Consider the following 24,995-nt stretch of genomic DNA (forward strand, 5'->3'; position numbering starts at 1 on the left):
GCATGCTAGATGGTCCGTAAGACGGAAGGGGCCATACACTGTAGAAAAAAAATGAATTTTTTTTCCTAAAATTATCGTTAACAATTTAACTGTATGAGAAAAATTTGAGACAAAAAGACTCCCTTGCGGAACTTGTTTCATACCACCATGAATGCTAGTTTTTTTTCTAACTGTGCAACAGTGTGAGGAAAATTCTAATGCTAAACGGAATTATTAGGATACTCCTCCAGTGGGGCCTTTTGGCGGAGCAAACCGTTCTCACCTGCGGTGTGCCCAAAGCCTTCTGGAGTGACGTCGTTGAGCGTCGTTTATAGCTGAGCTGAGCAGCGGCAAGGACACCACACACACACACACACCGGAGTATTAGCGCTGCTGGCTGATGGGAATGCACGAGATCATCGTCGTTCTGACGCTGAATTAAATATGAGCTGGTTTGGTTATCCAGTCGGGTGGTTTTCTAAGTAAATTCCTCCTCCCGTTTAGTTAAACGAAACCAGACGGTGCGGTAAACTGCATCCGACGGACCGAACTGCAGATTTATCTCGCAACCGATACACACATACACTGACACACGCTTATCATGCCATTAGGATCACAATGCAATCAGATGATCGGAATGTTCTTTCTTGGAAATTTTGTCCATTACTAGTCGGAGCGGGAATCCGGCCAGAAATAACACGCTAACCGGTACTTATGCATTCAACGAGTGTCGTTCGCGTTGGTTCTCTGGCAGACACGTCCCGAAAGAGAATTACCAACCATCTGTGCCGGAGTCAAACGACCCTAAGTGGGTGGCAACTGCGTGCTACCATATTTTGAACCCATGTCCGCATTTTCAGGATGCAAAAACAGGGAACAACGAAACAACTCTGGCTCACTCACAGCCGGAGGCCACCACCAGCAACAGCAGCAGCGCACACTGACTGGTAGTAATGTGCAATTAGCATACCGGACCAGGCGCTGGGCCGCCGGTTCCTGTCTTCGTTGCTTGCACGTGGACGACGAACAACTGCAGATTCAGCTCCACACGCTCTTTCTAAATTAGCAGGAAAAAATATTCCTCAATCGGCGAACCGGAGCGATAGTTGTTATGGAACACTGTAAAAAACTGCTGCTTTGTCACTGCATTGGACCTCCGCCCGGACCGGGAGGACAACATCGTGCTGTGTAGTAATTTTCCTAAATTGATCAGTACACATATCACGTCCCAGGCACGTGCGAGGAACCATGCTGTGCTTGTTGTTGTGCACCGACGACGACGACGACGACAACTGCATTCCGCAGCTAATTGCAGCGGGCGAAGCTGTGCGCCACTGCACTGGTTACCACCTCCAACCCTCCACCCGCCAACGTCACCAGGATCGCCAGCAAATAAAATAAAACGGTGGCTGCTGCAATCAAAGTGGGAAGGTTTTTCGTGTAAAAGAAGCGCGCTCGGATGACTGTGTATGAATATAATGGTTTTTCTTTCGTCTGAGAGCATGTCAGGAGGTTGTGTAATGCTTTGTAACCTTATGGAACAAATGTTTTTCACTGATTGTGAAATTTGTTAACAGGAGATTTTTTTTCGACTCAACTTTTTACAATGTCGCTCATTGTTGATACTTCGTATTGCCACAAATTAAACTGTGTTGTACATAAATCGTGACTCTCGGATGACCTTTGTCCCAATCTTGAGTTTTGCAAGTTTCTGGGGAGTTCATGGGTGTTTTAATATACAAATTTTCCTCACAGTAAAGTAGAAAACAACTTCCCCCATTGCTTAGCCTGATAAAATAAAGCGGATAGCATTTAAATATTCGCCATCATCACAAACCATTTCGCCGAATACCATTTTGCGGAACACCAGTTCTCGGTTGACCATAATGTGGAATATAGAGTTTCGCAGAATACCATTTCGCGAAAAACCTAACGGGGGATCTACCATTTCACGGAAAATCGTAGAAAGTACCATTTCACAGGGGTGACCCAACTGAAGGAAAGTAATAGAGGTCAGTAGATCTAGGAAAATAAATAAACCTAGATAGAGGTGATCTCTAGGGGGGGCTGCCCCCCGCAGTGACCGGCGCTTCCGACGGCAGGTCGCCGGCAATACTCGCGGTCTGTGGCCGTCTCGCGCTGAATTATCAAATGTCACTATTGATAGTTTTTGGTGGTCTTGTTATTGATTAATGTTTTATGAAAAAATCTAAAATTTCTCGAGTTCGATCAGCTTTTGAGTTACGCAAAAATTTCTGCTTTATTTGTATGAGAGTCCTTATCCCCCTACCACAGGGGTGAGGGGTCTCAAACCATCATTAAAAAAATTCCTGCCTCCAAAATCTCCCACATGTCATATTTTGTTCCAGTTACTTGATTAGTTCTCGAGTTATGAGGAAATTTGTATTCCATTTGTATAGGAGCCCCCCCCTCTTAAAGTAGGGAGAGGTTTCAATTCACCATAGAAAAAAATCTTGTCTCCAAAAACACCCACATGTCAAATTTGGTTCTATTTGCTTTACTAGTTCTTGAGTTATGAGGAAATTGGTATTTCATTTGTATAGAAGCGCCCCCTCCTGGAATGGGGAGGGGTCTCAATTCACCATGGAAAAATTCTTGTCTTTAAAACACCCACGTGTAAAATTTTGTTCCATTTGCTTGATTAGTTCTCGAGTTATGCAGAAATTTGTGTTTCATTTGTATGGGAGCCCCCCTCTTAGTGGGTGGAGGGATCTCTAACCATCATAAGAAACTTTCCTGGCACCAGAAACTCCTACATGCAAATTTTCACGCCGGTCTGTTCAGTAGTTTTCGATTCTATAAGGAACATGCGGACAGACAGACAGACAGAAATCCATTTTTATAGGTACAATAGTTAATATCCGATTAGGCGCGAGTCGCTCCGTACTACTATACGATTTCGTACTGAAAATCGTATTTATGTCAGTTATTATCATTATATACGATAGAAAATCAACTTGGTCTCACTTTTTCCAGTTTTAGTTACGATTTCGAATTCGTTGGGAGATATTTACGATAATTTTCGTACATTGATATACGAGTTGGTGCTAGCTGGGTGAAGTCTTCAACATCTGTTTCATTTTTTCCTCACGATAAGAGAGTCTTAGAAACTTCAGAGTTGGAAAATATTTTTCGCTGGAAGATACATTAGATCATAGTCATTCTAGGCAATCAATTAAGATTGAATTCCAAAAAGTCGGAAACAACGGAATTACATTTACATTTACATTTACATTTACATTTATTATAGTCAACAGATAAAGTATAATCCTAATGACAAATATCTATTTAAAACATGTATGTATGTATGTATGTATGTATGTATGTATGTATGTATGTATACCACCATCACTTCAAGGATTTACCTATGTATGCAAGAAGAATGACTGTAGAATCGATATTGTTCATCGAGCAACTTTCACGTATATATTACTAGCTGACCCGACAAACTTCGTATTGCCACAAATTAACCTGTGTTGTACATAAATCATGAATCTCGGATGATCTTTGTCACAATCTCGAGTTTTGCAAGCCCCCCAGTGGGTGGCGCTTCCGACGGCGGGTCACCGGCAACACTCGCGACCGTCTCGTCCTGAATGATCTAGTGTTACTATAGATAGTTTTTGTGGTCTTGTATTGACTAATGTTTTATGGAAGAGTCTCGAATTTCTCGAGTTCGATTAGTTTTTGAGTTTCGCAAAAATTTCTGTTTTATTTGTAAGAGTCCATATCCCCCTACCACAGGGGTGAGAGGTCTCTAACTATCGTAAAATAAATTCAAGACTCCAAAATCTTTCACATGCCAAATTTGGTTCCATTTGCTTGATTAGTTCTCAAGTTATAAGGAAATTTGAATTTCATTTGTATGGGAGCTCCCCTCTTAAAAAGGGAAGGGGTCGTAATTCACCATAGAAAAAATTTCTGCCATCTAAAACTCCCACATGCCAAATTTGGTTCCATTTGATTGATTAGTTCTTGAGATAAGAGGAAATTTGCATTTCATTTGTATGGAAGCCCACCCTCTTAAAGGATAGATGGGCCATAACTCGCTTTCTAAAGAAGAGAGGGGTCTCAATTCACCATAGAAAAAAATCTTGCGTCCAAAACCACTTACATGTCAAATTTGGTTCCATTTGCTTGATTATTTCTCGAGTTATGAGGAAATTTGTTTTTCATTTGTATAGGAGCCCCCCCCCCTCTTAAAGTGGGGAAATCCATAGAAAATATACCATAGAAAATATTCTTGCCAACAAAAACACCCACATGATAAATTTGGTTCCATTTGCTTGATTAGTTTTAAAGTTATGAGGAAATTTGTATTTCGTTTGTATGAGAGCCCCCCCTCTTAAAAAGGTAAGGGGTCTTAATTCACCATAGAAAATATTTTTGCCTCCAGAAACCTCCACATGCCAAATATGGTTCCATTTGCTTTGATTAGTTCTCGAGTTATGAGGAAATTTGAATTTCATTTGTATAGGAGCCCCCCCTCCTAAAGTGGGTAGGGGTCCCAAATCATCATAGAAAAAATTTTTGTCTCCAAAAACACCCACGTGCCAAATTTGGTTCCATTTGCTTGATTAGTTCTCGAGTTATGAGGAAATTTGTATTTCGTTTGTATAGGAGCCCCCCCCTCTTAAAGTGGGGAGGGGTCCTTATTTACCATAGAAAATATTCTTGCCCTCGAAAACTTTCACATGCCAAATTTTGTTCTATTTGCTTGATTAGTTACCGCCCAGCCTAGCTTCGAGGTACGATGGTGGTCTAACAAGCCAGTCGTCGTATGTTCGAATCTCGGCTAGGCGGTGCTTGCTAGTTAGTGTCAGTAGGATTGTTGCACTGGCCCCGTAATTTTCCTGTACTCTAACAGCCGGCTGCGAAGTCTGTCGATAAAGAAGGGTAATGTCTAAAGACGGTATAAACCCATGGCTTTTTTTGCTTGATTAGTTGTCGAGTTATGCAGAAATTTGTGTTTCATTTGTATGGGAGCCCCCCCTCTTAGTGGGGGGAGGGGTTTCTAACCATCACTAAAACCTTTCCTGGCCCCAAAAAGCCTCTACATGCATATTTTCATGCCGATTGGTTCAGTAGTTTTCTATTCTATAAGGAACATACGGACAGACAGACAGACAGACAGAAATGCTTCTTTATAGGTATATCCGATTAGGCGCGAGTCGCTCCGTACTACTATACGATTTCGTACTGAAAATCGTATTTATGTCAGTTATTATCATTATATACGATAGAAAATCAACTTGGTCTCACTTTATCCAGTTTTAGTTACGATTTCGAATTTGTTGGGAGATATTTACGATAATTTTCGTACATTGATATACGAGTTGGTGCTAGCTGGGTGAAGTCTTCTGTTTCATTGTTTCCTCACGATAAGAGAGTCTTAGAAACTTCAGAGTTGGAAAATATTTTTCGCTGGAAGATACATTAGATCATAGTCATTCTAGGCAATCAATTAAGATTGAATTCCAAAAAGTCGGAAACAACGGAATTACATTTACATTTACATTTACATATTTAAAACATGTATGTATGTATGTATGTATGTATACCAGCATCACTTCAAGGATTTACCTATGTATACAAGAAGAATGACTGTAGAATCGATATTGTTCATCGAGCAACTTTCACGTATATATTATAAGAAGGGCCAAAAGGGGTTGGGTGGACTCGTAAGCAGAGGCACTTACGCACATTCCACGGGTAGATAAGAAAAAGAATCCCTTCCAACATAAACATCCGGTTACTTGATCAACGATTTCGCCGTACAAACTGAACTTGCGTGATGGGGAAAAAGGAGAAGGGTGTGTTAAACTCCTATCGGGCCTTTAGAGGGGGGGGGGGGGCGTCACCCAGGTGATTCAGGCAGATCACACACGTCCGTCCTCCAGCCCTCCATTCGTTTAATACCCCTGATTTCTTGAACATCATATAAATAGATAAATCAATATTAAGTCATGTAAAATGAATTAAAATGAAGGGTATGAAGTATAAAAGTATAAAACTAAAATAATGAATAATATTTCATATAAAACGCAGCATCCTCTGGATATACACAAAAATACTGATTTTGATTGGCAACACAATATACAAGTACAAAAGTAGATTTAGTAATAAAATATGGAAAAAATTAATAACAAAATTAAAATTGGAATAAAATTCTAATAAAAGGTGTCCCACATCTAATTGCATCACGGAAAAAACGCTGATGAAAATTACCCAATAGGTATTTTCTCTTGAAAATTTGTGTAGAAGTAGTTTAGAGTATATCTATATATAAAAGTGACCGTGAGTATGTTTGTATGTTCCGCCATAACTCCAGAACGCCTTGACCGATCTCCACCAAACTTGGCACACGTGTTCCTTGATACAAGAGAATCAGCACTGGGTGGTTGACAAAAAGGCGGGGGAGGGGGGTTCGTAACAGGTGGGGGGAGCCCATAACTCCGAAATGCCTGGACGGTTATTCATCAAACTTGGCACGCGTGTTCCTTGACATAAAAGAATCATCACTGGGGGGTTAACAAAAACGAAGGGGAAGGTTCCCTAAATATCTATTTAAATATCTATTTAAAACATATATATGAACTAACCTAGCACAAACATCTTTTAAAACGACGCTTATTGTTTTCACGAGACACATTAAAATCAAACACTTCATAGCAGCTATTAAAAACCCGTCACATACTAAGCACTGGTTCGTGTAACCCATAGTTAGTTCTTGAATGTCGGTTGACGAGAAAGGCGTGCGAACGAAGATTACGTCTTCTAGTGTTGATATCTGGGCGACTAAGCAATTCAGGAGGACAATCGACATTTCCTTGAAGGAGATCGCCGACGAAACACGCCTTAGCCACATTGCGCCTTCCTTCCAGCGGTTCTAAATTAATCAGCTTGCAACGGCTTTCGTAACTCGGCAGGTTACGTGGGTCACGCCAGCGCCAGCGTAGGTGTCGCAGAGCAAACCTAATAAATTTGAGCTGAACTGCTTTAATCCGATGAATTGCATTTTGGTAAAAAGGTGACCAAACAATGGCGGAGTATTCCAGCATAGGACGAACCAGCGAGCAAAATAGAGATTTTAAGCCAATATACATCCTTGAAGCTTTTCACAGAGCTGAACAGAAATCCTAGTTGCGAGGAAGCCCTGAATACAACGAAAGAAATGTAGTTCTTGAACGTTAGCTTCGAGTCAAGCAAGACTCCCAAGTCTTTAACAGTTGTTTCGCGCTTTAGGGCCGTCTCACGAAGGGCGTAATCTTGCAGATGCATGTTACGTTTGCGACCGAAGGAGATGACTGAGCACTTGGACACATTTAGTGACATCTTGATAATTCGGCACCATTCGTCAAAGGTCTCCAAATCCTGTTGCAAGAGATGGGCGTCATTAGGGCTTTTTACTGTACAGTACATTTTTAAATCGTCAGCATAAGATAATCTCGAACATTTGAGGATAATGTTCACGCCATTCATGTACAGCAGAAACAAGAACGGTCCCAAATGACTGCCTTGGGGAACGCCGGAAGTTGCTACGAAGGGTGACAATGCGTATTCGCCGATTTTGACGGACATAGTTCTGCCGATGAGATAGGAGCGAAGCCAAGTCAGCAGATTGTCGTGAATGCCCAATTCGTGGTATTTGGAGATGGGAATCTCATGGTTTATACGGTCGAAAGCTGTCGAAAGTTCCGTATATGTGGTGTCAACTTGATTCCCTTCTTGCATTGCACGGATAATGAACGATGTAAAGGCGATTAAATTGGTTGTCGTTGAGCGCTTTGGCATAAATCCATGCTGGTCAGCAGAGATGCAGTGTGAGCAATCTTGCATCAACTTTTCCAGAATGATTAGCTAAAATAGCTTAGAGACAGCACTTAAGGCAGCAATACCACGGTAATTAGCAAAGGTTCTTTTACATTCCTTTTTGTGCACAGGGAAAACAAAGGAATCCTTCCAGCACTCGGGGAAAACTCCCATCGTCAATGATATATCGAAAACCTTAGCTAAGGGCAATGCAAGAGTGTTTAGACAGCGTTTCAAGACTATGGAAGGAAATACAAATCACTACTTTGTACTTAAAATAAATTAATAGACGAATAAAATATTCTCTTATATTCTATCATCGCTCAACTTACGTCATTAAAATTTACTAACCGAAAAGTACGCTTCCTTCTCCGCCGGTAGTTTACACAACCGAAACTATCATCTCATGTAACTTATACTGTCTTTTACGGTAGAAAAATAAATAAACCCATTCCAACCCGGCCGGCCCAGGCAACTGTCCATTGATGCCGGGCCCCGAACTGGAACTATCTCCAGCAGGCATACCAGCAGCAGTAGTAACAGTGGCAGTGGCAGTGCACAAAACTTTCGGATGTAATCTGCTGTGATGCTCTCGTTATGGGGAAGATTACATTGGAGGCACCTTTTCTTTCCCGCCCCTGCCCGTTCCAGTGGCATCGCCCCTTCCCGAAACAACCTAATAAATTGTGTGCGACGAGCTAAAATGGCATATAGTTTAAAATATTTACATAATCTATCATCACACTCGAGCAACAAGATGTAAATGCTGCCACTACCGAGACCCGCCCGGTAACCGGACAAGCCTGCTTGCCTGCCTGCTTGAATAAAGCCGGAAATCCTCGTCTCAACCTCCGTTTTTGCATCGCTTACCGCTGCTTCAATGTTAGTCTGCGTTCGCTGCGATTTATGTTGTTACTCTTGTTGTTGATGCTGATGATGATGCTACCATACAGCTGCCGGCGACGGGGCCGGTGTATCACCATTTTCGAACAGCCCATAAAACTTCCAGAACAGAACAGAGCAAATACACTTCGCATTGGCTGGCTGGCTAAACTCCGTGGCCGATTTGAGCAAGCGAGCATTAGGATTAGTACTTAGGCTTCCCAGAGTCCACCTTTGAAATTCGGATCAGATTTTTCGGTTCCATCCTACCGGGCTGTGCCGGTCGACCGACCGATGATGAGACGCGGTCCAGTGGATCAGCACAAACTTCTATGCAGAAGAAGGGGGAGGGTTGCAGGTGTGGGGTGTTCCTCTTGGTTTACAGAGTGCATTTTCTCATACTCTTATGCAGTACAGAGCAGAGGTACACACGCTTGAGCTGGTACAGTTTTGGACTATCCCGAACGAACGAACGAACGAACGAACGAACGAATGCTATCCGGAATATAATATTTGTTTTTGCAGCCTGGCTGTTGAACTTTTCTGCAAGCAAACGATAAGTTTGCTACAGGAAAGACTAACGTCGAAAGGCGTAGTGATGATGGGGGAGGGGGGCTGACTGGGGTAAAATTTGTTGAATGATGCTCGTTTTGAATATATTATGGCGGTTTTCAGTGGTTATGTTTCCGTTGCTAGACTTCGAAAACGGATAAGACTGGAGGAGGAGGGGTTGGGGGTTTTCCCCAACCGGGACGACAAATTTACTGGTCTGCTTAGGACATTACGATGTCTGATGAAGGGTTTCCGGGAAAGGGAGGGGGTCATGATTTGAAAGATGAAGTGATGGTTGGTGATGGTCACGTAACTCTAAAGAGTTGGTACCTTCCCAAACCCTGCCCCCGATTTTGGGTGCTGTTAAATGCTTTCGGAAACGACAGACGAAAGTTTTGTGGCACCAAGTTTCATGGCGGTAGGAAAGTTGTTTCTACAGATTTGCTTAATTACCAGTACGTGATTGTTGGTCAAAAGTTGACCAACTTGCAATCCGCACGAATAAATCTCCGACTAACCGAAAAAATCCTTTTTTTCTCTCGTATTTTTTCAGGAAATCGAACACTGCTACTACCATGGTACGGTCAAGGACTACCCGGGAGCTAGTGCCGCCTTCCACACCTGCAACGGCGTCAGCGGGGTGATACACGTCGGGAACGAAACCTTTGTTATACATCCATTTTATGGGGGCGATCTGTCGGTACGTACTATGAGTGATGATTGAATAAAAATTAGATCCCACAATGAAAAAAAAAATCCCACAAAAAAAAAGAACCTGCTGCAGCAGCATCAGGTTGGTCAATTCGATGCGATTTCATACTATGATGGGTGAGTTTCATGTGTTCACATATTGTTTTACAACCGCGCGCACAACGAACGGCAAAAACCAGAAGCCTACTTTTATCGTTATTTATCGCCGTGAATCGTTGTTTTTATCGTCCAATAAAAAGCTACTTGCCTGACGTTTACTCCCCGGAAGCAAACTTTACCTCATTTGCCGTAAACGTCGAATAGGCTTCGTTTTATCTCCGCACAAACACACACACCGCCACAAAAAGCAAGAGACACACAGGTACAGTGAAAAAAAAAAGAAAAAAAAACCCGTCCATGTCCGCGCCGGGAAGCCACGGCAATTTACGATGCATCCGGCGAGGCGATGCGATGTGGCGGCGGTGATTCACGACCCGGTACGAACAGATGTGACGGTTTTACGCGATACCCACTCGCCGTTTTGATGACCACCGGTACTTCCTAATGGCCACAACATTTCCCCCGAAGTAATGTTGCATTTATCGCACCTAAAAAGTGCAACAAAAAAAAAGGAGAACTTCATGATGAGCTCCGATGATTGCGATGTCGCTACCACCACCTTCAAGGAAGCTTGTGGAGGAAATGGGGAAGAGTTTATGAATATTTGATGCAGGGAAATGTTCGTTATGAACTGCTGTGTGATTTGCTTTAGTCTGTTCGCCTGAGTGTAAAATTTATAAGTGCAAACTGTCTGTTTTCTGTAGATGATTCTAACATGTTTTCTTGGCTTTGGCACCTTCCATGACATAAAACATGGAAGAATTATTATACAAAAACCTTGATATTGTCATTTGACAGAACTTAGATGTACTCTGTTAACAGTGGCGTTATGTTAAACCCAACTTTCAATTGTCGCACTGCTCCCAAGTAAATGCAAGGGAGGGTACAATATGAAATGTCACCCAAGGCAGTAATCTGGGATCACTGTTTTTGTTACTTCAAGTTTTGTTGCGTTCGAGGCTCGAGGGACAACATAACATTACATGTCAAAAATGAATATATGGAAAAGATATATATGTACATATAAACTTATCAGGCACCACGCATGCGAGTAAGGACCGCATGCACCCGGTCGTAAATTTATTCTTATTCTTTATTTAAGAGGTTTTCAGCCTGCGGCTGATTCGCCTCTTTTTTAGGTAAATTATTAAACTAATACCTAGACAAACAAAACCTACGAAAACGAATTTCGTTGTTGAAATTTGAAATAAATGATTAACAGGATGTGGAATTAACGGAAAATTAACTAAACATTCATATGAAATATAGCAATTAATGATGAGAACCTGATTGTATGATATTAATTCTCGAAAAGATTCTGTTAAGATCTGTTGAAACTACATCTCTTTAGTCAAAGCCCTTTTAGACGAAACAGCTTATCAGCTCAGTTTCGGGACACATTGACATTAAATTTTAAAAACCCGTAAATTTAAAAAAAAAGTCTAGGACAGTCAAAAACTATTCTGTAAACAAAGTTAAATAAAAAAGTCGAACGAACGTTTCTTTAACTCGGTGACCCGTCTATAAAACTGTACTCGATGATGTTGTTCTAGCGAGTAACTACTGAATTAAAAGTTGGTCCAATCGTTAGAACAAATCAAATTAACCTTCTAGTGCCCAACCACGCCAGTTGACGGGTTAACGGTATTTCTCTGTAAATTACTAGATACCCCTTTGTTTCATTTTTATTCATTAACTAGCTGACCCGACAAACTTCGTATTGCCACAAGTTAAACTGTGTTGTACATAAATCGTGACTCTCGGATGACCTTTGTCACAATCTCGCAAGTCGCAAGTTTCTGGGGAGTTCATGGGTGTTTTAATATACAAATTTTCCTCACAGTAAAGTAGAAAACAACTCCCCCCATTGCTTAGCCTGATAAAATAAAGCGGATAGCATTTAAATATTCGCCATCATTACAAACCGTTTCGCCGAATACCATTTTGCGGAACACCAATTCTCGGTTGACCATAACGCGGAATATAGAGCTTCGTAGAATACCATTTCGCGAAAAACCTTGCGCGGGATGTACCATTTCACGGAAAATCTTCGCAGAAAGTACCATTTCGCAGGGGTGACCCAACTGAAGGAAAGTAATAGAGGTCAGTAGATCTAGGAAAATAAATAAACCTAGATAGAGGTGATCTCTACGGGGGGCTGCCCCCCGCAGTGGCCGGTGCTTCCGACGGCAGGTCGGTTATCTAATATTACTATTGATAGTTTTTGGTGGTCTTGTTGTTATTGATTAATGTTTTATGAAAGAGTCTAAAATTTCTCGAGTTCGATTAGTTTTTGAGTTACGCAAAAATTTTTGTTTTATTTGTATGGTAATCCTTATCCCCCTACCACAGGGGTCTCAAACCACCATTAAAAAAATCCCTGCCTCCAAAACCCCCCACATGCCAAATTTGGTTCCATTTGCTTGATTACTTTTCGAGTTATGAGGAAATTTGTATTTCATTTGTATAGGAGCTCCCCCTCCTGAAGTGGGGAGGGGTCTCAATTCACCATAGAAAAAATTCTTGTATCCAAAAACACCCACATGTAAAAGTTTGTTCCATTTGCTTGATTGATTCTCGAGTTATGCCGAAATTTGTGTTTCATTTGTATGGAGCCCCCCCTCTTAGTGGAGGGAAGGGTCTCTAACCATCATAAGAATCTTCCCTGGCCCCAAAAACCCCTGTATGCAAATTTTCACGCCGATCGGTCCAGTAGTTTTCGATTCTATAAGGAACATAGGGCAGACAAATCCATTTTTAAAGCCATAGATTTGTATGGGAGTACCCCCTCTTATTGGGGGAAGGGGTCTTGTGCCCTCGACAGAACCTTCCCTGGCACCAAAAACCCCTACATGCAGATTTTCACGCCGGTCGGTTCAGTAGTTATCGATTCTATAAGGAACATACGGATAGACAGACAGACAGAAATCCATTTTTATAGGTATAGATTTGTATGGGAGCGCCCCCTCTTAGTAGGGGAAGGGGTCTGTAACCATCATAAAAACCTTTCCTGGCCCCAAAAACCCCTACATGCAAATTTTCACTCCGATCGGTTCAGTAGTTTTCGATTCTATAAGGAAAATAAGGAAGCCCGGTACGAGCATTGCTACGCTTAAAACTAATTGAATGAGAATTTAATAGAACTGGCGCGTTTGCTTTGCACATTACCAAGTGTAACCTCGGTTATATTCTAGAGAGGAGGGGTATCAAATCACCATAACCACATTTCTTGCCTTCAAAAACTTTTACATGCCAAATTTGGTTCCATTTCCATTTCTTTTCGAGTAATGCAAAAAGTTCTGTTTCGTTTGTATGGAAGCCCCTCCTTTCACAAGGGGGGGGGGGGTCTTGAACCACCATAAAAAACCCTTCTTCCAAAAACCTCCACATGCCGAATTTGATTCTATTTGCTTGATTAGGTATTTAAAATTGACTTGAAATTGAACCTAAATTTAGAGTACAATTAGACTTGAAATTTGGCTCAAAATCGGGCATGCAATTGGACTTGGTATAGAATATTAAATTAGAATTGAAATTTGACTATTTTGAAACTTAATTTTTACTTCAAATCAGACATAGACACGAAGTTTTACTCGAAATTTGAATTGACATTTTTCGTCTTATTCTCTCATATGTTTAAATTCTTTTCTATTCCTTTTTTTCAGACCTTCAGATCTTCAGTTTTCTTAGTTTTTGCTCTAATTTTCTTTTCGTTGCCGCTGCTTTTCTCTCGTGTTCCTTCTTTTCATTGCCATGTTTCCTTTTTTCTTGTTCGGGTTTTCTCCGTTTCATGGCCCATTTTTTCTTTATTTTTTCAGCCCTGTGTGCCCTTATGGATTTCAGTTGGTTTTCGTTATTCTCTTGCCAGTTTCCCGTCTTTTCTCATCTCTGTTTTCCTTTTTTCGTTTCTAGTTTTCGTCTCTTTCTAATTCTATTTATCGTTTTTCATCATCATTTGATCCGTTTTTCATCTGAGTCTGCTTTTTTTTCCTACACTCCATGCTTCCGTCTGTTTTGTCATGTGTGTTCTGTTTTCCGCTCACTTTTTCCCTTTCCTCTCCGGTTTTGCTTTTTGTGTCCCGCTTTTCGCCTTTTTTTCTTCCGTTTTAACGTCTTCTTTAGTCCGTTTTTCCTGTCTTTCTTTTTTTTCTCTGTTCCATTTTCCCGTTTCTTGTTCCAAATTTCATCTCTCATACCCCGTTTGACCTCGTTTTCCACGTTTTTTCTCTATCGGTTTTCTTTTGTCTGGCTACTTTTCCATTTTGGTTTCTCTTGTTTTCTGTTCTGCATTTTCTTTCTAGTCTCGTTTTTTTTTCTTTTATTCTTATTTTTTCTTTTCCCCTGCTGTTTCCTTTTTCTCTGTTCTTTTGCTCCTATTTTCCGGTCCCATTTTTCGCCCTCTTAATGCGTTCTAATTTTACTCTGTTCAGTTTTGCGTCTGTTATCTTCCGTTTTTCCTTGTTTTTATGTCTGTTTCTCCACTTTTTCTGTCGTTTTTTTTCGAATGCTGTCCCGTTTCGATTTTATTCTTGTTTTCGGTTCCAGTTTCGGTAGTTGTTTTCTATTAATTTTTACATTTTCATCTGTTCTGTTCTTTTATTTGTTATATCACGACTTTTCCTTCTTTTCTATCACGTTCTGTGCTTTTTCCGTTTAATCCATAATATCTTTCGGCTTCATTTTTTCTCTCCATATTGTTTTTTTCCTTTTCTGTTCCATTTTTCCTCTTTTTCCGTTCTAGTTTCTTCATTTTCCTGCTTCCGTATTTTATCTTTTTTTCTTCATTTACCATCCCGTTTTTCTTTCTTTTTGTCACGTCTTATCTTCCCTTCTGCCCGGTTTAACCTCATTTTGTTTCTCCTTTTTTTCGTTTTCTTTCTCTCTTCTATTCTTCATCTTTTTCTGTCCAGTGTTCTCGAATTTTGCATCGTTTTCCCTTTTTCTCTATCGCATCGTTTTCCTCTTTTTTTCTCGTCGTTGACCGTGAAATGCGGTCAGGCATTAATATTAATACTAAATACTAAATACGACTAAAAACACGAGTTTGGTCAATTTCATAGGAACGGAGCGATTCTCCGAAAACCTGCGCTGAGAATCGCGGCTAACACGCTAACAGACGAACAGCATCACGTGTAGTAGCTTGCAAGTCGTAAGGGCCTGCATAGTGTCGTCGTCCTGAAAGTAAAAACAAGTTAGATTAAAACTTCTCGGTCGGTGGTTTCTACAGTTGACGGAGGAAAAGGCACAATTTGTGTGTGTAAAAAAATAACCCAAAAACCAGATACGTCGCTACATTAATAAGGGGGGTTGCGCAGTCTCCTTTTGTCCAGCGCCTCTATGGTTCAAAGGTACACGGGTACCAGCGAGCCACACGCCCTGGCGAATGTTGTGGCTTCGAATCCGGCTATAATCTCTGATTATAGCTTGGTTCGACCTATGCACCTTCCAGCATTGGACAAAAGGTAGGAATCACAACGACAACTTGTTGAGCGTAGCTACCAATTACCCCCCGCCCCCTTCCACTCTTTCCCCTTCATTCCCAAAAAAAAATTCATTACTTTCCCCTACCGTCCCTCCATCAATTGTAGAACCATCGTTTCCAAAAAAATATTGATATGTATTAATGCCTGCCCGCATTTCAAAAATGACGCATTTTGGTCATTTTTCTTGTCAATTAGCTGTAGAGGTGAACGTTTCTTCGAACCTGACATAAGTTCGCTTTAAAACTATTAGGTGGTTCGTTGGTGATTCGATGGTAAGGTATATTGCTGCTTCGTCTGATTGAACATTGTTCTGATCTTTAGTTCGGACGATAAAAAATTTTGATAGACGGATTTTAAAACGGTACGACGAATTTAAGATGTGTAGTCAGTTGTGTAATTTCAATAAAATGCTTTGATAATCGCGTTTTAGTGAATTCAAAGTGCACGGATCGGAAGGTAAGTGCGTTTGAGTCAAATCAGCGCAAGGCGAATTGGCGAATTCATTAAAGCCATCCAAGAAATGATGAACATTAGAGTGACTTTACTTACTAAGACGGGAATTAGAATTAAACCCTATTTAATATTAGACTTAGACGGATATGAAATTCGGACTTGATGTTGGACAATTTAGTAGACTTGAATTTGGATTATTTTGAGCTTGAAATTTTACTTCAAACCGAACGCGGACAAGTAGTTTTACTTGAAATTAGAATTTATATTTTTCGTCTTACCCTCTTATCCGTTTAAACTCTTTTCTGGACTGTGTTTTGCTTTTCCAGTTCCATTTTTTCCACTTTTTGCTCCGTTTATTCTCCTTTTCTGTGCCGCTTTCTTAGTTTTTGCTCTTCAGTTCACTACTTTCCTTCAGTTTTTCCTTCTTTTTCTCGTTTTTCTTTTTTTCTGTCCGTTTCATTGTTCTGTTTTTTCTTCCTTGGCCCCTTTTTTGTTTTTTTCAGTCTTATTTTTTCTTCGGGTATGTGTTGTCAACTGTCAGATTCACTATTTTATTTTTATCCGCTGTCAATCTTATTAAATCAAAACAGATTTTGTACTCTCACCAACGTTTCGACTATATTTTGCAGTCTTTATCAAGGTTTAATACTGGACAAAGGACACACAACTTTAAACCTTGATATTCGGTTTTTGTTTCCCATTTTTCGTCTTTCCTCTTCCCGTTTTTGTCATTTTCCAACTCTTTTTATCATTTTTCATCTTCCTTTAATCCGTTTTTCGTGCTTGTCTGCGTTTCGTGTTTTCCTTCTTTTCGATGCTTTGTTTTTCCGTCTTTTCTGTCTTATTTGTTCTGTTTTTGGCTCCCTTTTCTCCTTTCCCCTTTTGGTTTTCTTTTTTTGTGTCCCGTTTTTCGTCTTTTTCTCTCCCGTTTGACCTTTTTTCTTCATTCCGTTTTTTCTGTCCCATTTTCCCGTTTATTGTTCCATCTCCCATTTCTCCTCTCATATTCCGTTAGACTACTCTCTTGTTTTCCTCGTTTTCTCTATCAGTTTTCTTTTGAATCTCACGTTTTTCCTTTTTTCTGTCTGCTGGTTCATCTGTTGCTTTTCTCTTTCTTCTGTACCGTTTTTCGTCCTTTTACTGAGTCCTGATAATTCTCTGTTCAGTTTTTGTCTGTCTTCTTACTTGCGTTTTCTTTGTTTGCAGGCCCGTTTTTTATCATTCCTTTTCCTGCATTTTTTTTCATTTTCTGTTCCGTTTTTTTCATGTTTTTCAATTCCGGATTTCGTCTTTTTTTTCGCTTTTTAACTTCTTTTCTATCCCATTTTTTCGTTATCGTCTATTCCGTTCTCCCATTTATCATGTCCTGACACGTTCTGTGTCCTTTCCGTTCTATCGTTCCATTGCATTGTATATACCTATCTTATATTTTTCAATATTTAGCTGTTTATACGAATTTTATTCTGTAACATTTGTTTACAATATTTATTTATTTGCATAGAATGCAACAAATTTTCTCTAAATCTGTCTCTCTGCTTCTGCTTTTTATGCATTTTCATGGCAGATTCTATTCTTGGTTATACAAAATTTCCAAAACATTTTAATATTTATTTTCAATTCATTTCCACATTTACCTTATTGTAAGTATCACCTTTTCTGCCGTTCAAATATACAGTAATTTTCATTTTTGCTTCTCTGCTTCATGCTGATTTTGTGTTATTTTGTAACTTTAATGGTTTGCTATTATTATGAAATTTAGGCCATTACAAATCTATACCTACAAAGAAGGATTTCTGTCTGTCTGTCTGTCTGTCTGTCTGTCCCATGTTCCTTATAGAATCGAAAACTACTGAACCAATCGGCGTGAAAATTTGCATGTAGAGGTTTTTGGGGCCAGGAAAGGTTTTAGTGATGGTTAGAGACCCCTCCCCCCACTAAGAGGGGGGGCTCCCATACAAATGAAACACAAATTTCTGCAAAACTCGAGAACTAATCAAGTAAATAGAACCAAATTTGGCATGTGGGTGTTTTCGGTAACAAGAATTTATTCTAGGGTAATTTGAGACCCCTCCCCTCTTTATAAGGGGAATTATAACTCCTTTCCCCTTTAAGAGAGGGGGCTTCCCTACAAATTTCCTCATAACTCGAGAACTAATCAAGCAAATGAAACCAAATTTGGCATGTGTGTGTTTTTGGAGACCTAAATTTTTTCTATGATGAATTAGTACCCCTCCCCACTTTAGGAGGGGGGCTCCTATACAAGCGAAATACAAATTTCCTCATAACTCGAGAACTAATCAAGCAAATGGAACCAAATTTGGCATGTGAAGGTTTTCGAAGGCAAGAATATTTTCTATGATGAATTGGGACCCCTCCCCGCTTTAGGAGGGGGGGCTCATATACAAGCGAAATACAAATTTCCTCATAACTCGAGAACTAATCAAGCAAATGGAACCAAATTTGGCATGTGAAGGTTTTCGAAGGCAAGAATATTTTTTATGATGAATTAGGACCCCTCCCCACTTTAAGAGGGGGGCTCCTGTACAAATGAAATACAAATTTTCTCATAACTCGAGAACTAATCAAGCAAATGGAACCAAATTTGGCATGTGTGTGTTTTTGGAGACCAAAATTTTTTCTATGATGAATTGGGACCCCTCCCCACTTTAGGAGGGGGGCTCCTATACAAGCGAAATACAAATTTCCTCATAACTCGAGAACTAATCAAGCAAATGGAACCAAATTTGGCATGTGAAGGTTTTCGAAGGCAAGAATATTTTCTATGATGAATTAGGACCCCTCCCCACTTTAGGAGGGGGGGGGGGCTCATATACAAGCGAAATACAAATTTCCTCATAACTCGAGAACTAATCAAGCAAATTGAACCAAATTTGGCATGTGAAGGTTTTCGAAGGCAAGAATATTTTTTATGATGAATTAGGACCCCTTCCCACTTTAAGAGGGGGGCTCCTGTACAAATGAAATACAAATTTTCTCATAACTCGAGAACTAATCAAGCAAATGGAACAAAATTTGGCACGTGGGTGTTTTTGGAGACAAATTTTTTTTCTATGATGAATTGGGACCCCTCCCCACTTTAGGAAGGGGGGCTCCTATACAAATGAAATGCAAATTTCCTCATAACTCGAGAATTAATCAAGCAAATGGAACCAAATTTGGCATGTGAAAGTTTTCGAGGGCAAGAATATTTTCTATGGTGAATTAGGACCCCTCCCAACTTTAAGAGGGGGGGCTCCCATACAAACGAAATACAAATTTCCTCATAACTCGAGAACTAATCAAGCAAATGGAACCAAATTTGGCACGTGGGTGTTTTTGGAGACAAAATTTTTTTCTATGATGAATTGGGACCCCTCCCCACTTTAGGAAGGGGGGCTCCTATACAAATGAAATGCAAATTTCCTCATAACTCGAGAATTAATCAAGCAAATGGAACCAAATTTGGCATGTGAAAGTTTTCGAGGGCAAGAATATTTTCTATGGTGAATTAGGACCCCTCCCAACTTTAAGAGGGGGGGCTCCCATACAAATGAAATTCAAATTTCCTCATAACTCGAGAACTAATCAAGCAAATAGAAACAAATTTGGCATGTGGAGGTTTCTGGAGGCAAAAATATTTTCTATGGTGAATTAGGACCCCTCCCAACTTTAAGAGGGGGTGCTTCTACACAAATGAAATACAAATTTCCTCATAATTCGAGAACTAATCAAGCAAATGGAACCATATTTGGCATGTGGGTGTTTTTGGAGGCAAGATTTTTTTCTATGGTGAGTTGAGACCCCTCTCTTCTTTAAAAAGCGAGTTATGGCCCATCTCCCCTTTAAGAGGGTGGGCTTCCATACAAATGACATGCAAATTTCCTCTTATCTCGAGAACTAATCAATCAAATGGAACCAAATTTGGCATGTGGGAGTTTTAGATGGCAGAAATTTTTTCTATGGTGAATTACGACCCCTTCCCCTTTTAAGAGGGGAGCTCCCATACAAATGAAATTCAAATTTCCTTATAACTTGAGAACTAATCAAGCAAATGGAACCAAATTTGGCATGTGGGAGATTTTGGAGTCTTGAATTTATTTTACGATAGTTAGAGACCTCTCACCCCTGTGGTAGGGGGATATGGACTCTCATACGAATAAAACAGAAATTTTTGCGAAACTTAAAAACTTATCGAACTCGAGAAATTCGAGACTCTTCCATAAAACATTAGTCAATACAAGACCACAAAAACTATCTATAGTAACACTAGATCATTCAGGACGAGACGGTCGCGAGTGTTGCCGGTGACCCGCCGTCGGAAGCGCCGCCCACTGGGGGGCTTGCAAAACTCGAGATTGTGACAAAGATCATCCGAGATTCATGATTTATGTACAACACAGGTTAATTTGTGGCAATACGAAGTTTGTCGGGTCAGCTAGTATTATATAAAGTTCAGTGTTGGTCCATTGAAGGGGAGGGGGGGGGGGGTACGGCGAAAAAAAACAAAGATTTTTTTAATTGAGCAAAAAAATGCGTTTTAAGCATGTTTACTTAAACTTTATTCGTGCAAACCAAATCAATTCTTTCTTTTCACATACACGTTATAATTTTCCATGCAAAATCCTACAAAAAGGAAGACAACAATTACAGAAAAAAATTTCTGCCGATTTTGGGAAATTCCATTGTTCGAATTTCCACTTCTGTTTCGTGTTAGAAGCGTTCCCGATTAGGAGGAGCTAACAAAATTATAACAAGTTATGTTACCAATGGACTAGTTTGTTACCAACTTTTCTAACAACGGTTGTTATACATTAGATTAATAATAACAACTTTTGATATAAATGAGCGACGGTTAGTGGTTAAAATAACAAAATTCTAACTAAATGTATTCTAGTCCATAACTGATTCTGAGCAGGCCTTAATATGGTTTTATTTAAATTGTAACACGTTTTGTTAAGAATTATTTTTCAAAATTTCCAGATATTTCAAAAATATGACAGTAAATAAAAATATTCTAACAAATATTATGCGACGAAATTCATTTACTATTGAAATAATCATTAATTAGACTAATTGTTTTGCAAATAACATATTTTGTTATATTGGTGATATTTAGCATGTTTAGTGGCGAAATCCATATTACTCATTTATATCTAAATGAGTTACAACTATCAGAATCTGTTACAGATTTATTTTTTTTGTTGTTACTTCTTGATCAATTTGTTACCAATTTGTAACAGATTATGTTATAAATATCATAATGTGGGATAAAACTGACATAACCTTGTTATGGTTTCCTGATCGAATCGAACACTAATTTTTCGAGTTTTTTTGGCTGCAGAGCCCACCGGCAATTGAATTTCTAAAAAAAAAAACCAAATTATTTTTTTGCCCCCGATTTTTAAAGGGGGGGGGGGAGACAAAAACTTTAAAAATAATTTGCAATGGCCTTATTATTTTCCATCGTCTTGACTCGAAATCTGGCTCCATATTTTATTTTCACTTTCGTCTATAACTCATACTATTCTTTTTACTGGTTATTTTCCTGTCCACTGTTAAGGTTTCTTATTCAATTTTACAACAATTTGAGACAATTTTATTTTAAGAAACCATCGATAAAGCAATGGAGGCCAGAAGTGAAAAACATCTCTGTTTTTTGCTTTGAATCAGCCAACGATCGCATGAGAAGGTTCATATGAATGATTTTATTTACTTGTATTAAGGTACTGTCTAGCTAGGAGAGAAGCGTACATACCCAAGCTACAATGTGAGTTTTATTGTACTCTAATGGCGGTCTTCATGACCGATTTTGGTCTTAAATAAAACTGTAATAAAACCCAAATTGTTACTTGGGTAAAGCAATTTATTTGAGAATGAAAAAAAAAATGCTTTGAATTATACAGTAAAACACAGCGGTCCTAAATGTGGCACTTGAGGAACAATTGATGAAACATTTTTTTAAGCAAACCACCATTAGTTTGTTTCTACTTTTCAAGTTTGTAGTAAAAGCAAATAGAAATAAGTACTAAAATTCGAAAAGCGACTCATTACGTTCGGGTTCCCCAACGACTTACTAACTGCTAAAAAAAACAAGTCTGATAAAATTGTCACACCAGTTTGCCCCCTGATTAACGTTTCTCATAACAACCTAAAAATAGGACACGTTGACTTCAACCTTGCCGCTGGCCACACCAGGTCATCCAGGTAGGCAGGAAGTGTTCGCTCTCAGGCAGGTGCATCTTCTGCCGAAAGACAATGATAACACGTCTACACGAGGATGAGAGACTGCTGAGCCATCCTTTCGTTCTGTTTCCTGTATTTTCTTTTTCTTACTGTGGTGAAGTACCTGGTGCTGCTGCCAGAGCACCCTAGAGAGTAAACCGTCAACCGACCGACCGACCGACAGAATGAAAACCTTCCATCATAATGGCGGCTGCAGTAGCAGCAGCACCAGGATCGGCAGAATGCATTCTCCTCAGCGTTGAATCCGGAAGGGATGTCATCGTCACCGTCGTTAGATTCTTTTTTTTTTTTGTGCCTGCCGCCAACCAGGATGGACGAAACAGGACGAACGAAATGACGTGACAGTTGAAGTGAGAAATGCTGAATAATACTGTATGGGACAAAATTGCTTGCAATGGCTTTTGGTGGTCCCTTTTCGTTAGAAATGGAATAGCAAATCGCTTAGGTTGGAGCTTTTTATGCTTAGTTGAATTTTTAAACAGCTTTGCTTGCGATTGACGGTGTTTGTCAGGCGGGGAATTGGATGGACGTGAGATTCGAAACGGAAATCGGAAACGGAGTTAGTTCATGCGGTTGTGGCCGTTGGTGCCATCGGCGCCTATTTATTCATAAGTAATCAATCACAACACAATGAATCCGGGATTTTCACGTAAATTTCTCGGAAACCGCAAGGCGGATTTTGACAGAGGCTCAAACACACACGCGTGAGCTGAGCGCGGTAATTTAACGACATTAACAGCAGCAGGAACTGCTGCCACCAGCCAGTGCCGGCGCGGTGATGGATTTGTTGATAATTCGATGTCATAAATCATAATGGTTTCGGGCCCAAATTTACGTGCAACATTTGAATACATTAATAATTTATTAGTTCCCTCGGTAGGTACACCCCCATCGGGATGGAGCCGCTGCCGGACGAGGTACGGGACTGAACGGTGGTGCGGTGGGCCAGGCCTTAAAAGCATCACAATCAGCCGCGTCTTAGCGAAGAACGTGACGATCTTTGTTTTTCGTCGACCGTCGCCGCGACGCGGCACGGCGTTGGGTTGAGTATTCTAATTTTCTTAGAAAATCTCCACCCAACCTTTTGCTCCGATTTCTGCCGCTCGCTTTTGTTAAGAGCTTATCAATTATTACGATGAATTTGTTCGCTCGTTTATTTTTTTCCTTTTTCCCCGTTTGCTCTCTAGCGCAAGTTCTGAAATTGCTTGAGGAAGCGACAATGAGCGACGACGACGACGTTGTGCGTGAGACATTTTAATGAATAAATTATCGTGAAAGGGGTTTAATCAAAATCACTTTTTGATCACACTACTTGTTCGCACACAGTACCGTCTTTCCCTTCCTTCCTTCCTTCCTTCGAATCCTGTCATTTCATTGCATTATCGGTGTGTTAATGCTGTGTTGTAGTACTCTAATTTGCGCACACGAGCGCCCCGCACACCGATGAGGCGCGATGAGCGATGAGGCGCGGAGAACAACGGGGTTAACACGACATGCTAATGAGATTGGCGAACTGTAACTCTACTCTACTGCCACCTTATCACAGGCACAGGTTCCAGAAATCCGGTCCTCCCATTTCATACGCCAATTACCGAGAGGGGCTTAGAAGTTCCTGCCAGAAGTTCGTTCCGAGGCTTTGTATGTGTGCTTCTGTGCGCCCCCCCCCCGTTGAAGGGGAGATGATGTACAACCGCGCTGTTAGTTTTTCAAGTCGCAAAGTCATGTAGTTACTCATTAGGCGTTAGGTTGATGGTGTGTAGTTTCTCTGAACCGAGCAGCAAAGCAAGGTGGCGCGGGGGGTGTGTATAAGGAGGTTTTGGGTGGTCCCCAGTCAGTCGACACTAGTTAGTTAGTGGGATTTTCACACTTGTTCGGTCTTAGCCATCACAGCCGTCATCAGCAGCAGCAGCACCCCGCCTCCCAGGGTGGGAAAGAGGAGAGGAGACGAGGAAAGGAGTTAAAGTGTGGTGCGTTTGACGTTAATTGAATGAGGCTCCGGTTGTACGTTTCAGTCAAGGGTGAACGGTAGATTCGCTTGCCCGCTTGTTGCGAGGGTGCTCTGGTGGCAAAGTTGAAAGTTAAAGCAATTTAGTAACATTTACATTGGTTGTTGTGCGGAATGGAATTTAAAGCTGCTAAAAATTTTCTCAGCACTCCAGGAAAAATATTATTTGAAAAAAGTTTTTTACAATATTTTCCACGGTGACAAAAACTTCAAACAAAAGCCGGTAAAACTATGTTCTTCTGCATGAAAGACTTTCGGATTTGTAGTTTATGTCAGTTGTAAGGGTCATCCCAATGCAGCTCGAGCTCGTTATCAAAACTGGTAACGATGTCTTCGATCCCGTCTACTATTGTCAGGCGCCAAGAAGGCGCTGATTGTTAGAGCATATGCTCGATGCCAATTAACATGTAAAGGAGTGTTTATAACTCAGAAAATAGGGTATTTCAATCCTTCTGCTTCACCGCAGTTCGGCGGTCTCTGGGAAGCGGCTGCGCATTCCACAGAAATTCATTTGTCAAAGATTCTAGAGAAGTATGCAGTAATTTTCGATGCTTTGCAAACGCTACTCACAAGAGATTTGGGCCACTACCCCAGGCCTATAGTCGCTGAATCTTATTTACTTAGTTTTTACTAGGTTCCCGAAAATCGTCTCGGCGTCTCAAACATCAGCAAGTGACAGCAAATGAACTCGCAAGATTGATTTTTTGTTTGTTAATATTTTTCCAACTTTATTCTAATTGTGACTTAATTCTGTC

The 24,995-nt window shown here is 40.3% G+C and overlaps 1 protein-coding gene across 1 annotated transcript in view; it reads left to right on the forward strand.

Annotated features, from left to right (window-relative positions):
- The window catches only part of LOC128732897 (disintegrin and metalloproteinase domain-containing protein 30), a 439,446-nt gene that overhangs the window by 173,753 nt on the left and 240,698 nt on the right, over positions 1-24,995 (forward strand). Inside the window, exon 5 of the mRNA XM_053826334.1 lies at positions 9,800-9,946. Coding sequence (XP_053682309.1) covers positions 9,800-9,946 — 147 coding nt within the window. The remainder of the gene's footprint in view (positions 1-9,799; positions 9,947-24,995) is intronic.

Source organism: Sabethes cyaneus, chromosome 1 (genome assembly GCF_943734655.1).
Source record: "Sabethes cyaneus chromosome 1, idSabCyanKW18_F2, whole genome shotgun sequence".
Taxonomy (NCBI): Eukaryota; Metazoa; Arthropoda; class Insecta; order Diptera; family Culicidae; genus Sabethes; species Sabethes cyaneus.